The sequence below is a fragment of the Vulpes lagopus genome, chromosome 4, assembly GCF_018345385.1.
Source record: "Vulpes lagopus strain Blue_001 chromosome 4, ASM1834538v1, whole genome shotgun sequence".
Taxonomy (NCBI): Eukaryota; Metazoa; Chordata; class Mammalia; order Carnivora; family Canidae; genus Vulpes; species Vulpes lagopus.
Window position 1 is genome coordinate 92749744 of NC_054827.1, and position 18404 is coordinate 92768147.

Genomic DNA, 18404 nt, shown 5'->3' on the forward strand with positions numbered 1-18404 from the left:
TAAAGCATGGGGGAGAGAGTAAAAATTTAGAACTTTAGAATACTTTCAAACTTAAGCTGTTATCAACTTAGACTGTTATGAATGTGTAAGCCTCAGGCTAACCATAAAATAAAAACCTATAGCAGATACACAAAAGATAATGGTAAAGAAATCTAAGCATAAAAATAAAGAAAGCCATCAAACCACAAAGGAGGAAAGCAAGGAGAAGAAAGGAACTACAAATCAGCCAGAAAAAATATTAATAAAATGGCAATAAGCACATACCTATCAATAATTAGTATACATACATAGAAAATTCTCTAAAAGACATGGAATGGCTAAATGGATTAAAAAAAAAAAAAAAACAAGATCCATCTATAAGCTGCCTACAAGAGATTCACTTTCAGATGGAAGGACACACACAGACTGAAAGTAAAGGGATGAAAAAAGATATTCTGTGCAAATGACAACCAAAGCAAAGTGGGTATAGCTATACTTGTAGCAAACAAAACAGACTTAAAATAAAGACTGTATAAGAACCAAAGAAAATGAAAAGCATTACATAATGATAAAAAATGATTAAGAAGTCCACCCAACAGAAGGTATAACATTTTTTTCTGAAGGTATAACATTTATAAATATTTACATACCCAACAAAGGAACAAATAAATACATAAAGCACATCCCAACAAACCTAAAGAAAGAAAAGACATCAGTACAGTAACAGCAAGGGACTTTAATATTCTACTTTCATCAGTAAAATCAATAAGGAAATACTGCCTTAAACTACACATCAGACCAGATGGACTTAACAGATGTATATGTATCAAAAACAACAGAATACACATTCTTCTCATGTCAACATGGAAATTCTCCAGGAGAGATCATATATTAGACCACCAGAAAAGCCTCAATAAATATAAGACTGAAATCACATCAAGCAACTTTTTCAACTGCAATAGTATGAAACTAGAAATCAATTACAAGAAAACTGAAAAATTCACAAATATGTGAAGATTAAACAACATGCTACTTGGCAACCAAGGGGTCAACCAAGAAGTAAAGAGAAATCAGAAAACACCTTGGACAAATGAAAAATATATATATATATAGCATACCAAAACTTACAGGATACAGCAAAAGCAGTTCTAAAAGGGAAGGTCATGACAATAAATGCCTACATCAATAAACATGATACAACTCAAATAATCTAACTTTATGTTTCAAGAAACTACAAAAAGAAGAACAAATTAAGGATAAAGTTAGTAGAAGGAAGGAAAAAAACAAAGATCAGAGAATAATGAAATAAATAATAAAAAGACAATAGAAAACATCAACGAAAACAAGAATGGTTTCTGAAAAGATAAAACTGACAAACCTGTAGCTAAGGTCACCAAGAGATGTTACAACTGATACTACAGAAATACAAAAGATCGTCAGAAACTACTAGGAACAATTATACACCAACAAACTCACAATCCAGAAGAAACTGACAAATTCCTAGAAATATACAACTTTCTACAACTGAATGAGAAATAGAAAATATGAAAAGATGTAATCAGTAATAAACAACACACAAAAAAAAAATCCAGAAACAGATGGCTCCACTGGTGAATTTTCCAAACATTCAAACAAGAATTAATACCAACCCTTCTCCAAAAACCTGGGGAGGAGAGAACACTTCCCACTGATTTTATGAGACCAGAATTACTAATACCAAAGCCAGATAAGGATAGGGGAAAGAAAAAAAAAAGTTACAGGCCAATTTCCCTAATTAACATACACACCAAAATCCTCAGCAAAATATTAGTAAACTGAGTTCATCAATACATTAAAAGGATGCTACACCATGATCAAGTGGGATTTATTCCCAGGGATGCAAAAACAGTTCAACATCCACAAATCAATCAATGTGATATACATTAACAAAATGAAAAATAAAAATTATATGATACTTCAATAGATTCAGAAAAAGCATTTGACAAAATTCAACATCTATTTTAGATAAAAGCTCTCAACAAAGTAGGTACAGATAAAATGTACTTCAAGATAAGAAAGGCCATATATGACAAGCCCACAGCTAACACTGACTTAACACTGGAAAGCTAGAAGCTTTTCTTACAAAATCAGGAACAAGACAAGGATGTCCTCTCACCACTTTTATTCAACATAGTGTTAGAAATTCTAACTAGAGCATTTAGACAAGAAAAAAAAATAAAAGCATCCATATTGCAAGGAACAAATAAAACTTTCACTACTTGCAGATGACATGATATTATATTTAGAAGACCCTAGAGGCCACCAAAAAAAATTGTTAGAGCTAATAAACAAATTCAGTAAAGTAGGAGAATACATGTTAAAGGGGGCACTTGATATAATGAGCACTGAGTGTTATATGCAACTGATGAATCACTGAACTCTACCTCTGAAACTAATACTACATATTAATTTTATGTTAACTGATTTTAAATTTAAAAATAAAAATTTTTAAAAAGTAGAATAAAAAAGTCAATACACAAAAATCTGATGCACGTCTATAAACCAATAATGAACTATCAGAGAAATCAAGAAAATCCCATTTATAACTGCATCAAAAAGAATAAAATACCTAAGAATAAATTTAACAAAGGAGGTTAAAAACCTATAAAAAGCTGAAGACACTGATGAAATAAATTGAAGATGATGTAAATACACAGAAAGATAATCCGTGCTCATGGGCTAGAAGAATCAATATTGTTAAAATATCCACACTACTCAAAGCAATCTACAGATGCAAAATCTCTATCAAAACTTCTGTGGCATTTTTCACAGAAACAGAATGATCCTAATATCTATACGGAACCACAAAAGGCGAAATAGCCAAAGCAATCCTCAGAAAAGAGAACAAAGCTATAGGCATCACACTCCCTAATTTCAAACTATGTTACTGTGATATGGTAATCAAAACAGTATGGCATCAGCATAGAAACACACAGAGATCAATGGAACAGAATGGAGAGCCCAGAAATAAACCTACACACATAAGGTCAATTAATTTACAACAAAAGAGCCAATAATATAGAGTGGGGAAAGGACAGTCTCTTACGTAAATAAATGGTACTGGGGAAATTGGACAGGCACATGCAAAAGAATGAAACTGGATCACTATCTTACACCACACACAAAAATTAACTCAAATGGATAAAAATGTGAACATAAGACCTGAAACCATAAAAATCCTAGAATTCGACATTAGTGGTATGCCTCCTGACACAGATCTTGGCAATGATTTTTTTCAATCTGACACGAAAAGCAAAAATAAACAAAGTGGGACTCAACAAACTAACAAGCTTCTGTGTAGCAAAGGAAACCATCAACAAAACGAAAAGGCAACCTACTAAATGAAAAAGTATTTGCAAATGAATACATCTGATAATGGATAAGGGGTCAATATCCAAAACATATTTTTAAAAAGCAACTCCTATAACTCAATAGCAAAAAAACAAACAATCCAATTAAAAATGAGAAGAGGATTTAAATATATAGTTTTCCAAAGAAGACATACAAAAGGACAACAGATACATGAAAAGGTACTCAACAACATTAATCAAATAAGCACAAATTGAAACAATAATTCAATATAACTTCACCTCTTTAGAATGGCTAGTATCAAAAAGACAAGAAATAACAAGTGCTGGTTAAGATATAGGAAAAAGGAACACTTGTGTACTGTTGTTGTGAATGTAAACTGGTGCAGCCACTATGGAAAACAGGAAGTTTCTCAAAAAATTAAAAATAGAATTACTATATGATTCAGTAATTCTACTTCTGGATATTTATCTGAAGAAAACAAAAACACTAATTTGAAAAGATATATGCATCCCCATTTTCAGCATTAAAATTTCAGCAATATGAGCAGCATTTGCTACTTACAATAGCCAAGTAATAGAAACAACCTAAATGTCCATTTGTGGACAGATGGGTAAAGAAAATATAGTATATATGTATACTATACATCTGTAACAATATAGATGGACTCTGAGGGCATTATGCTAAGTGAAATAAGTCAGACATAAAAAGATAAATACCATAAGGGGCACCTGGGTGGCTCAGTCAGTTAAGCGTCTGCGTTAAGCCTCTGACTTCAGTTCAGGTCATGATCTCAGGGTTCTGGGATCAAGCCCCCAGTCTGCTTGTTCCTCTGCCCCTATCCTTGCTCGGGCTCATTCTTTCTCATAAATAAATAAATAAATAAATAAATAAATAAATAAATAAATAAATAAATAAATAAATAAATAAAATCTTAAAAAAAAAAGTCGTCTGGGGATGGGGTAACTTCGTGATGGACATTAAGGAGGGCATGTGATGTAATGAGCCCTGGGTATTACATAAGACTGATGAATCACTGACCTATACCTCTGAAACCAATAATACATTATATGTTAATTGAATTTAAATTTTTCAAATGCAAAAACAAAAAGATAAATACTATCTGCTCTCACCTGTATGTGGAATCTAAAAAACAAAACCAAGCTTAAGGATACAGAGAACAGGCTGGTTGCCTGAGGCAAGGGGATGGGGTGGTTGAAGGAGAAGGCGAAATGGATAAGGGGATCAAATGGTACAAATTTTTAGTTATAACATAGGTCATAGGAGTGTAATGTTCAACACAGTGACTATAGGTAATAATACCGCACTGCATATTTGAAAGTTACTAGGAGAGTGGATCTTAAAAGTTCTCATCACAGAAAAAGAAATTTTTTAACTATATATGATGACAGATTGTAACTGAACTACTGTGATGATCATTGTGCTATATACAGAAATAACAAATCTTTACAATGCACACCTGAAACTAACAATGTTATATATCTATTATATCTCATTTTATAAAAAGGAAAAATGAGCAGTCACAGGCAACTGTGAGAATGTCACAAAAGATCTAACATTCTTCTCATTGAACTCTGGTCATTAAAGAATGGGATGGGGTTGAAAAGTATTCTAAGAAGTAAGACTGAAAAATTCCCAAATTTAGCAAGACGTAAATCTACAAATTCAAGAAGGTGAGCAAATTCCAAACAGGATGAACCCAAAGAAATCCACATGAAGATTCGTTATAATTAAACTAAAAACAAAAAAAAATCTTAAAAGCAGCAAAAAAAAAAAAAAAAAAACCACTTTAACTGTGGTAGAATAACAGTTCATGTAATAGCAAATTTTTTATAAGAAGCCATGGACAACAGCTAAAAGCAACAAAATATTCTGAAATGATGAAAAAAAGAATCGTCTATCCAGAACCCTAAATCTAGCAAAAATGTCCTTCAGGAATGAAAGGAAAAATCAAACATTCTCAAATGAAGGAAAAGAAAATCTGTCATCAGCAGACCTACACTAAAAGAATGGCTAAAGAAAGTTCTCTAAACAGAATGGAAATAATAAAAGGAAAACCTTGGCACTCGGGAAGGAAGAACACTGTAAATAACACATGGGTAAATACAATAGGCTTTTCTTCATCTCTTGACTTTTCTAAATCATGTCTGAAGCTTCAACCAAAAATTATAATATTGCTAAATGTGGTTATAAATACCAATAGAAATATTTGTGGCAATCATATGAACAGAAAAGGATAAAGAGACATAAAGGGAAGTAAGGTTTCTGTATGTCAATCAAACTAGTTAAATGACACAACCGGAAACTGCTTAGTTATGTATATATAATGTATTAATTAGACAAACCACTAAAAAGGCTACTCCAAAAAATAAACTCAAAAACTCTATAGATAAATCAAAATGGAATTCTAAAAATGCTCAAGTAAACTACAGGGAGGCAGCATAAACAAAACAAAAATGAAAAAAACAGCAAACAGAAATCATAATACAGCAGTCTCAAGCTCTAATTTATCAATAATTACATGAAATTCAATGCAAACAGTCTAAATACACCAGTTAAAAGACACGTTGGTAAAGTGAACCAAAAAACAACATGACCCAATTCTGCCATCTATAAGAAAATGATTTCAAATAAGCAAATTAAAGTAAATGGATATGGGGGTGCCTGGGTGGCTTGGTCAGTTAAGAATCTGACTCTTGATTTCAGCTCAAGTCTGATCTCAGGGTTAGGAGTTCATTTTTTTTTTTTTTTTTTTTTTTTTTTTAGGAGTTCAAACCTTACGTTGGGCTCCATGCTTGGTTTGGAGCCTACTTTTAAAAAATATTTTTTTTAAGTAAATGAAGAGAAAAAACAAAAAGTATGCAAACAGTAAACAAAGGAGAGCAAAAATGGGTATATTTATATCAAATAAATGTCAGAGCAAAGATAATTACTAGGAATAAAGAGCAACAAAAAATAAGAAAATGGCCAACCTACCAATAAAGCATAACAATTCTAAATGTGCATACACCAAACTGCAAAATATGTGACACACACACAAAAAAATCCTTGAAAAGAGGAAATAAACATTTATATAGTCTGAGTTGGAGACCTCAACATTTCCCTCAACAACTGAGAGGAGAAAGAAGGGAGAAAGAAAATCAGTAAGGATATAAAAGAATGCAACAATACCATAACCAACAGCATCTAATCAACATTTAGAACACTCCAGCCAACAGGAGAATACACAATCATTCACAACAAGTATCAAAACAGATCATATCCCGGCACAAAACAGACCTCAACAAATTTAAAAGAAGTGAAATCATACAGAATATGCTATCCAAAACAATGGAAACAAAGTAGAAATCAGTAACAGAAAAATACTGGGAAAAATCACCAAACTCTTAGGAACTAAACACACTCTGAAATAATCCATGGGTCAAAGAGACAGGGAAGCAAAAATATACTGACCTGAATTAAAATGCAAATAAAGTGAGAGAAATGTATAGTACTAAATGGGTCATAGGAAAAATCTAGCAAAATAAAACAAAAAGTAAGCAGAAAGATGAAAATAATTAAAAGTAGAAACAATGAAAATGAAAATGGAAAAAAAATAGAGAAAAACCAATGAAATAAAGAACTGGTTCTTTCAAAAAATCAATAGAATTGACACCTCTAAACAGAACTGACAAAACACACCCAAAAAAAAAGGACACAAATTACCACTATCAAGAAAGAAACAGGAACTACATATAATTACAGAGGTAGAACTCTACATGTATAAATTAGACAACCTAGACAAAATAAACTGATTCCCCAAAAAATACGAACTACTTCAACTCAGCAAATATAAAACAGATCATTTAAGTTGACCTACAACTATTAAAAAGACAACTGAATTGATCATTTTAAAAATCTCAGAAAGGAAATCACAAGGTCCAGATTGCTTCCCTGGAGAAAGTAAGCAAATATTAAAATAGAATTAACACAGAATCTAAATAGTCTTTTCTGGAAAATAGAAAAGGAAATACTCTCAATTCATTTTAAGAAACTAGTATATTAGCATGGTATCAAAACCAAAGAGAGACAGTACAAAAAAAAATAATTACAGAATACTGTTCTCGTGAATATAGGCACAAAAATCCTTATCAAAATATTAGTAAGTAGAATTAGGCAATATATAAAAAGAATTATACATCACCAACAACTAGTATTTATTCCAGGAATGCAAAGCTGGTTTAGCAGTCAAACATCAGATCCTTCATATTAACAAATGAAATGGAAAAAAAAAAATCACATGACAAATCAAGTAACGTAGAAAAAACACTTGACAAAGTTCAACACCTCATTTCTGATAAAAACTCTCAGGAAACTGGAATAGACAGGAATTTCCTCACTTTTATAAAAAGCATCTACAAAAACCTATGCTAATATTATAATGAAAAGACTGAAAGTTTTCCCCCTAAGATCAGGAATAAAGTAAAGTTGTTCTTACCACTCTTAGGAAACACGGTAAATAAGTTCTAACCAGAACAATAAGGAAAGATAATGTAATGAAAGGCACACAGACTGAAAAGGGAGAAATAAAACAGATGGTCTATTTAGAAAATCCAAAAAAAAGAACTTCCTAGTCAATTCAGCCAGGTTGCAGAATACAAGAAAACTATATAGAAATAATTTATTATGGAAAGGCAAAGGAACTAGAATAGCTTGAATAATGTGAAAAAAAGAAGAAAGTGGGAAAAACCAGTCTGATTTTAAAACTTACTCTTAGCTACACGAAGAGTGTGGTGTAGGCAGAGAGATACACACATGGATTAGTAAAACAGAATAGAAAAATGAGAAATAGACCACACAAGCATACCCAATTAATTCTTGACAAAGGTGCAGAAGCAATTGAATGACAGTAAGCCTTTTCAAAAAATGATGCTGGAGCAATTAGTTATTATAAACAGACAAAAAAACTTGACCTAAAACCCATATTGCACACAAAATTTAACTCAAACAGAACAGAACATATATGTAAAACATAAAACTACAAAACTTTTAGAAAAAAAATAGGGAAAAATCTTCAGGTTCTAGGGATAGGCAAAGAGGAAGAGGAGGAAGAAGAAGCCAAGTAAGATGAGGGAGAAGGAAGAGGAGGAAGCAAAATCCATTGAAATTTATTAAAATTTTAAACCTTTTGTTGTGCTAAAGACACTGTTGAGAGGATGAAAAGATAAGCTATGAAGTGAGACAAATTATTTGCAAACCATATATAAGATAAAGGACTAATATCTGGAATATGTACAGAACTCCAAAAACACAACAGTAAAGAAAAAAAACCTAACTAGAAAACGGGCAAAAGACATGAACAGGTAGTCCACTAAAAAAGATACACAGATGGTAAACAACCACAGAGGATTGCAAATTAGAACCACAATGAGGTATCTCCACACCTAACAAAACAGCTAAAAATGTTTTAAAAGTGAGAACACCAAATGATGATGAGGACACAGAGAAACAGGATCACTCATACATTGCTGGTAGGAATATAAAATAGTGTAGCTACTATGGAAAAGTTTGCCAGGTCCTTAAAAAATTAAACTTGGAATTACCATAGATCCAGCGATTCCACTACTAAGTATATACACAAATAATTGAAAGAAGAACTTCTATATTAACTCATAGCAGTATTATTCAAAATAGCTAAAAGGTGGAAGCAACCTAAATACCCATCCATGGATGAATGGATAAACAAAATGTTATATATACATATAATGGAATACTACTCAGCCTTTAAAAGGAAGGAAATTCTGACACATACTACAACATGGATAAGCCTTGAAGACATTATGCTAAATAATGAAATAAGCCAGACCAAAAAAAGACAAATACTCTATATGATTCCACTTACTCCAGATAATTAGACTAGTCAAAATCCTAAAGACAGAAAATAAAATTGTGGTTTCCAGGTGCTAAGAGAAGGGAAGAAAAAGGAGTTACCATGTAATAAGTACAGAGTTTCAGTTTGGGAAGATGAAAGGTTCTGGAAATGGAAGGTGGTGATGATTACAAAACAATGTGAACATGTTTAATGTCCCTGACTGTATATTTAAAAATTGTATGTATATAGAGTTTAACATGATATGAAAAAATGTAAGTTAAACTTTTAAAATTCAGTAACAACAACAACAAAATCCATCTATGGTATCTAGAAAAGAGGTGCCAGATCAAGCTTTCCAAAGTACCAGAATCTCAGTTCATAATACCTGGTTGCTTGCCCCACACCCAGCTCTCTAGGATTGATTTGGCCCTACATGCAGGTGCAGGAGTTTCTTCTTCATCTTTTTTCTCTTTGTCATTCAGATCTTCTTTCTTTGTTCCACTTTGAGTATCAACACCATCATCTGGAAAAAAAAAAAATTTTTTTAAATCTATAAATTTTTTTAAAAAATCTATAAATTCCTTTTCAAATTGTAGCATCCACTTGTCAGTCTCTTTGCAAATGTCCCTCCCAGAAATGGAAAGGTTAAGTTACATCATTAGTTGAATGTTTGATGATTACAGGAAAATAATATGAATCACTACCACAAAAAGTACACTGTGTTTTATGAAGTAATAATAAATGATCTAGCAATCCTTTAATAAAGAAATTCACAGAGATCCCTGGGAGGCTCAGCAGTTTAGCGCCTGCCTTTGGCCCAAGACGTGATCCCGGAGTCCCACGATCGAGTCCCACATCAGGCTCCCTGCATGGATCCTGCTTCTCCCTCTGCCTGTGTCTCTGCCTCTCTCTCTCTCTCTCTGTGTGTCTCTGATGAATAAATAAATAAAACCTTAAAAAAAAAAAAAATTTACATATCATTCAAATTCTTCCTTGAAGCAGGTCTTCTAAAATATTCCATCAATTTCCTACCACATTTCACAACTAATAAACTTAGTCCTTGATGTTACCTAATTGAATTTCATGTGAACTGCTTTTATCAGTGATCCCCAATTGCTGTGTCCAAAAAGAACAGAGGATGTGAAATGGGAGCATGATTCAAAAACCATTTTTAACTCTATATATTGCCATATTCCATCAACTGAGAACCACTGCCATACAGGACCACTATCACTGACAAAGTATAATTCAGGAGCTTTGGGACACACAAAAAAGTTGGAAACTGTGACTTTGTGCCACCGACAATTTAAAGTTTCAGTCAAGAGGCACCTGGGCTCAGGGCATGATCCGAGGGTCCTGGGATGCAGCTACATCAGTCTCCCTGCTCAGTGGGGAGTCTGCTTCTACCCTACCCCCAACCCCCCTCCCCAGCTTGTACTTGAGCGCACACTTGCGCGCGTGCACGCATTCGCTGTCTCTCTCTCTCTCTCTTGTTCTGCACTCTGTCTCTCAAATACATTTATTTTAAAATCTTTTAAAAAGTAAAATAATAGGGATGCCTGGGTGGCTCAGCGGCCTTCAGCTCAGGGCATGACCCCAGGATCGGGGATCAAGCTCCCTGTGGGGAGCCTGCTTTTCCCTCTGCCTATGTCTCTGTCTGTCTCTTTCTCTCTGTGTCTCTCATGAATAAATAAATAAAATCTTTTTTAAAAAGTAATAAAATAAGATTAAAAAATAGAGTTTCAGTCAAGAACAAATGTCATGAAACTCCTTATAATGCAAATAAAGACAGAACCTAAACCTTGAAGTATAAATGTGTCCTATCCTCAAAGGCGCTCATTATTTTCTTAATGAAATAATTAGACATATACATTTAATCTGTGGAAGAGATTCTATCAAATTACAAACAGTAAGAAGTATCTAAAAATAACTAAAACCAACAAGTGACAAATATCAAAAAACTGCTGCATTCTATAAGAGAAGTATCAGATATCAAACAGAAGGAATCCCAATTGACTAATGATATGAAGAGATACTCCAATTCTATTTAGAAAAATATAAATTAAAACAATGAAATATTACTTTACATTCACCAAATTGGCAATTGTTAGAAAGCTAAAATATAAGCTCCAAGACAGGATTTTTTTCCCGTTTCATCTGGTTTTGTTCACTGATAAATCCCAAGTGCCTAGAACAACGCATGCCAGAAAGTAAGCCTGCCTTCAATGATCTGTTTGATAATTAAATAATGTCAAATGTCAGTGGCTATGTGGAGCTGGGCACATAAACATTTAGGCATAGCTGGCCAAAGGGGTGGACCTCACACAGCCAGACTAAACAGCCAACAAGTGCCTCCAAATTACATGCAAGGTCCTCTAATCCCTGGCTATGCTCACAGAACTCCCATACAGGCCCACAATTAGGGGGATTCAGAGGATGGAAACCCACAGCAGTCCAATGCATTATGAATACCACTTAAAAATACAGTACTAAATGGCAAAGGGAAGAAACTCGGGCTAAGGAATCACATTCCATTTACACAAACTAAAAATGCATCATTAACATTAGCATGTTTCCTAATGATACACAAACATATTAGAAAGGAAAACATTTAAAAGATGGATTTGAAATGGTGTACCAGGAACTGTGAAGCATAATTAACTCAACCCTCAGCTCCTGAAGCTAAAGAAAGGGCCTTAGCCACTGGCACACTTCATGTGTCCCATTCTTTCATCTTCCTGCCACAGCGATGACTAACAGTACCTCTCTTATTTACAGAAATATCCAACTGTGCATTAAATACAGATTATTTTTTGTATAAAAAAAAAGATTATTTTTTGTAATACTTAAATTTTTATATATTACAAATATAAAAATCACACAGCACCTCTAAATTAAGCTCTACTGATTTGCTGAAGTCATAGAAAAAGGCTTGGAATCAGGTTCTGGAATCAGGTTCTGAGCCTTCAGTGTACATCAGAAGCACAGGGTGAGGGATACACATACACACACACACACACACACACCCCTCAAATACCAAAACTGAGCTCTACTGCCTAAGATTCTGATTCAGTTGGTCTGGGGTAGGACCTAGGCACTAGCATTTTTAATTCCCAGGTATTTCTAATATTCAGCCATGATAAAGGACCACTGACACAGGAAATAAAACTTTACTAACAAAATGTAAATGCAACTGACCAAACAACAACAGTGGTTTTAGATACCACAGCCACTCTTAATATAACAAATTAAGGCCACACAGAATAAAACTTAAAAAAAAATAAGACAAGTCAGAGGAAAGGCTAAATAACTTTGCACTTATATTTTTTACAAATTACTCTTTTTGTGAAAAACTGAATAATGAAATAACTGTTATTGAGGTGGTTTTCTTAGATTTTATTTGAGAGAGAGAAAGAGAGAGGGAGACAGAGAGAGAGAGAGAGAGAGAAAACGAGCGGGGTGAGGGACAAAGGAAGCAGGCTCACCGCTGAGCAGGGAGCCTGATGGAGGGCTCAATCCCAAATCCCAGGATCATGACCTAAGCCGAAGGCAGACACTTAATGGAGGCATTAAGGGAGCCACCCAAGCACCCCTGTTATTGAGTTTTTTAATTAACAAGACGGATTTGCTAATTTTTGCTTTTTTGCACAAGCATGAGACAAGCGTCCTGGAATGAAAACCTGATTCTCCAATTTCAATCTTTTATAAGTAATTAGGCAGAGAAGGTCAGTCAAAGTCTCTAAACTTTAATTCTGCCATGAGTGAAAGCTCAGCAGCCCACCTTCAGCCTGCTATGTGACAAGCGAACTCTAGTGTCTGTATGGAAGACTTGGCCTCCGCTTCCATATGTCACCACATTTGCTCCTAACCAGGCATAAACAAAATGACTTTACTAGATGTGGATCCCAACCCCAGGGAGAATGACTAGCATTCCACAGAGGAAGAGGCAGGTCACCAGGACCCCAAATCTCTCCTTATAACCAGTCAGAAGATCCCCACTATAAGTGACTGGACAGAGACAGAAAATGAAAGCCCGGACTCTACAAGGTTAGAAATTCAAAATACTGACAACATTTGGAGAGGGAGAGAGGGAAGGAGGAGAGAAAGAGAGAGAAAAGGAGGCCTGCATAGGAAGAAAAGGCAAGGCTGCAGCAGAGGATAGTTTCAAAGCATTCAGCTCTGAGCTGTGGGCCCTGCACCAGTTCACCGTGTCAGCCACTCTACTACCATGCCTCTGTCACAACAAAGACCCTGACTGTAGAGAAAACACCCAGGACCGCAGTGGGCACAACAAAGGGGTAAATTCAAGCCCAATGTAAGTCAGGGTCTTATAAAGCAGCCCTCTGCCATGGGGAAGCCAACAGCCCTGACAATATATACGGAAGCTCTTAGAGGGGGGAAAAAATCAAATTGAAATAAATAAAGGTCCATAGTTTGACCCAAATGGAACTTCAAAGTTTACTGAAAAATTTTACAGAACAAAAAGACAGATGGGCTTTTGTGCCTCTATGATACAGGTACTGACTCAGCTTCAGTATCTGTTAAAATGCACCAATCAGAAAACCTTCGTGGATTTAAGTAAATCCTGGGGCTCAAATTACATTTACATCTGAAGATCCCACTAAATTTTAAAAAGTGCCCCCTATAACCTTAGGAAAATTACTACATATAACCTAGAGAACAAATGCCTTAACTATCAAAACTACAGTCTTGCCTAAATTCTCCCTGGTCATAGCAACTACTGCCCTGAAATATCCCATAGTGGACATGGATGCTCTGACACAATAAATAAGTAATTGAAATTAAGTATTTAGCAATTACAAATTGGCTTAATAAGGGACCTATTACAGGTTGAATTTTGTCCCCCAAAAAGATTTTCAAGTCCTAACGTCTAGTATCTATGAGTGTGACCTTACTGGCAAATAGGATCTTTTCAGATGATCAAATTAAGATGAAGTCATTAGAGTAGGCCTGAACTGAATATCATGATCATCAACCAAAAGGATACAATCAACATTTTACACATTGAGCCACCCAATTACAGCAAAATAGCATTCTAAAAAGAATGACACCTTGATTTCAGAATTGTAGCCTCTAGAACTGTGAAGTACACACTGACTATTCACCAAGACACACCACATCTTGGGTCATAAGACAAATCTTAACAAAAGTTGAAATCACTCAACTAAGCATGTGTCCTGTCCATGTGGCATTAAACCAGAAAACAATAATAACAGAAAGATAAGTAGACAATGCAAAAAGACTCAGAAATTAAACAGCACATTTCAAAGTAATGCACAGGTCAGAGAAGCCTCAAGAGAAGTTTTTAAAAATTAAATGAAAATACATCAAAATTTGTAGGGTGCAATTAAAATAGTACTTTCAGGGAGATCTGTATTATTAAAAGCTTATGTTAGCAAAGAAAAAAAAAGGTCTGAAGTCAACAATTTGAACTTCTACCTTAAGGGATCCCTGGGTGGCGCAGCGGTTTGGCGCCTGCCTTTGGCCCAGGGCGCGATCCTGGAGACCCGGGATCGAATCCCACATCAGGCTCCCGGTGCATGGAGCCTGCTTCTTCCTCTGCCTGTGTCTCTGCCTCTCTCTCTCTCTCTCTCTGTGACTATCATAAATAAATAAAAATTAAAAAATAAATAAATAAAACATCCACAAAATTTAAAAAAAATAAAAATAAAAATAAACTTCTACCTTAAGAAATTAGAAAGAGAAATAAACCAAAATAAACACAAAATAAACCAAAAGCAAGCAGAAAGAGTGGAATAATGAAGAGCAGAAACCAATAAAACTGAAAACAAAAACAGAAACAAATCAATGAAACTAAGAACTGATCTGTTGAAAGATCAATAAAATTAATAAACCTTATACAAGATTACTAGAGGGAAAAAAGGTAGTAATTAATATCCAGAATGAAGGAGGTATATCTCTATAGCCTGTGCAGATATTAAAAGGATAAGAGAATACACCAACCCTAAATACATAAATAACAACTTAGATACAGAACAGTTCCTCAAAATCACAAACTACCCAAAGTCACCCAAGAAGAACTGGTTAAGCTAAATTGTATGGTAACTATTCAAGAAATTTACTTCAGAATTTAAAACTTTCCAAAATAGAAATCTCAAGACCTGGGAAGTTTCGATGGAGAATTCTACTAAATATTTACAAAAGAAATTTATACCAATTCTACATGATCTCTTCCAGAAAATGACAGGAGAAACATTTCCCAACTCCTTTTACAAAACCAGTATTACTCTAACACCAAAACTAGACAAACAAGAGTACAGGTGACCCTTGGACAACAAGGGAGTTAGGATACCAACTCCCTGACTGTTGAAAATTTGCACGTAACTTTGGATTTCCCCAAAACTTAACTACTAATAATAGCCTACTGTTGACCAGAAGCCTTAATGATAATATAAACAGCCAATTAATACACGTTTTGTATGTTACATGTATTATATCTTACATTCTTACAATAAAATAAGCTACAGAAAAAAAATGTTAGGAAAACATAAAAAAAATACATTTACAGTACTGTACTGTAAACTATTTGCAAAGAAGCAGACAGGCATAGTTCAAACCCATGTTGTTCAAGAGTCAATCATACAGGCAGGCCAGGTGGCTCAGAGGTTCAGCGCTGCCTGGAGACCCAGGATCGAGTCCCACGTCAGGCTCCCTGCATGGAGCCTGCTTCTCCCTCTGTCTGTTTCTCTGCCCACCCCCCCCTCACTGTCTCTCATGAATAAATAAAAAAATCTTAAAGTCAATCTTACAAAAAATACAGCTATAGATAAATATACCTCATGAACATAGATGCAAAATTCTCAACAGAATATCAGTAAATTGAATCCAACAATATATAGGAAGAATAATACACCATAAACATGAGGAGTTTATCCCAGGAATACAATGCTCATTCAATATTTGTAAATCAATGAGTGTAATAATCCCCCCACAGAAGTAAGAATCACTTGATACTTGATACTATCAATCTATAAAAAGCTTTTGACTATATACATCATCCACTCAGGACAAAAGTTCTCAACAAATTAGGAATAGAAGAAAACTTCCTCAACCTGATCAAGAGTCTCTACAAAACCCTATGGTTTATCACACTTTATGGTAAAAAACAGAATGCTTTTCCCTTAAGATCAAGAATAAGGCAAGGATGCCCATTCTCTTCATCCCTATTTGGTGCTGTACTAGAAGTCCTAGTCAATGCAGTAAGGCAAGAAAAATTGGAAGAAAAGATAAAAACTGTTCCTCTTCACAAACTGCATGATTATCTTCAACAAAATTCCAAGAAATCTACAAAAAAAAAAAAAAAAAAAAAACCTGCCTAGTGAGTATAGCAAAAACAAAGGAGAGAAAGTCAACACATAAAAATAGAACACACAGTAGCATCTACATACTCTTTTCTACATAATAGATACGATGTAGAAGATATATACTATGTTGGAAATATCAGTTGGAAATCAAAAAAGATTTTAAACATTTACAATAGCCCAAAAGAGGTAAATACTTAGGTACACACTAACAAAATACAACACACTTAGGAAATGTATGTTGTAAAGTGTGAAATTCTGATGAAAAATAAAACACTACCTAAGTAAACGGAGATATACTATGTTCATGAACTGAAAAACAAAACATAGTAATAATGTTAACTCTCCCCAAACTGATCTATAGATTTAGCACAATGCCAATCAAAAACTCATCAAGACTTTTTGCAGATATTAATGCTGGGGATTTACCCCAAAGATACAGATGCAATGAAACGCCGGGACACCTGCACCCCGATGTTTCTAGCAGCAATGTCCACAATAGCCAAACTGTGGAAGGAGCCTCGGTGTCCATCGAAAGATGAATGGATAAAGAAGATGTGGTTTATGTATACAATGGAATATTACTCAGCCATTAGAAATGACAAATACCCGCCATTTGTTCGACGTGGATGGAACTGGAGGGTATTATGCTGAGTGAAGTGAGTCAATCAGAGAAGGACAAACATTATATGGTATCATTCATTTGAGGAATATAAATAATAGTGAAAGGGAATAGAGGGGAAGGGAGAAGAAATGGGTGGGAAATATCAGAAAGGGAGACAGAACATGAGAGACTCCTAACTCTGGGAAACAAACTAGGGGTGGTGGAAGGGGAGGAGGGTGGGGGGTGGGGGTGACTGGGTGGCCGGCACTGAGGGGGGCACTTGATGGGATGAGCACTGGGTGTTATTCTGTATGTTGGCAAATTGAACACCAATAAAAAATAAATTTATTATTAAAAAAAGACTTTTTGCAGATATTAAATAAGCTGATGGTAAAATTTATATATGAGCAAAATAAATGAAAGTTACAAAAAGTAACAATAAAGGTGGAGGAATCAATTTTAATACTACAAAGTCACAGTAATCAGGGTGGCATTAATAAAGGGACAAACACATATCAATGAAACAGGAAGAATTATGTACAAAATGAGCCAATTCATTTTTTACAAAATACAAAAGCAATTCAATGGAAAAAGGATAGTATTAGAAAAACTAGATATCCATATGAAAAATAAAAAATACCTTCAACCCCCCCCAAAAAAAAAAAAAATACCTTCAACCCAAACCTTATACTTTATACAAAAATTAACTCAAAATGGACCAAAGATCTAATGATAAAATGAAAAACTATAAAAACTATAAAACTCTTAGAAGAAAACATAGGAGAAAATCTTTATTACCAGGCACTAAACACTAGGCAAAATAATTCTTAGACATGAGACCAAAAGCACAATCCATAAAAGAAAAATTATAAAATACACATTGAGAATAAAAGAACAAAGTAAAAAAATAAAATAAAATAAAATAAAATATAAATAAAAGAAAAGAACAAAGTACTACACTGAGAGAAAATATTTATAAATCTTGTATCTGAGAAAAGATCTGTAATGAGAATACAAACCATAAAAAATTCTCAAACTGAAAAAGAAAAAAAAGAAACAAGCAACCTAATTAACCAATTAATAAAAAGATGTAAACAGAAACTTCAACAAAGAAGAGATATACATCGTGTGTCATTAAGGAAATGCAAACTAAAACCATGATGAGCTCATACTACATAATTGTAAGAATAGTCCAAATTAAAAGTGCTGATAATACCCAAGTGCTGACAAGGATACCGAAAAACAGGCACTACACACA

At 34.2% G+C, this 18404-nt stretch overlaps 1 protein-coding gene across 6 annotated transcripts in view; it reads right to left on the reverse strand.

The window, feature by feature from the left end:
• Positions 1–18404, reverse strand: part of HERC2 (HECT and RLD domain containing E3 ubiquitin protein ligase 2) — a 243873-nt gene that overhangs the window by 194762 nt on the left and 30707 nt on the right. For all 6 annotated transcript variants that reach the window (XM_041751247.1, XM_041751245.1, XM_041751249.1 and 3 more), the window contains one exon: positions 9585–9722. In XM_041751247.1, coding sequence (XP_041607181.1) covers positions 9585–9722 — 138 coding nt within the window. The remainder of the gene's footprint in view (positions 1–9584; positions 9723–18404) is intronic.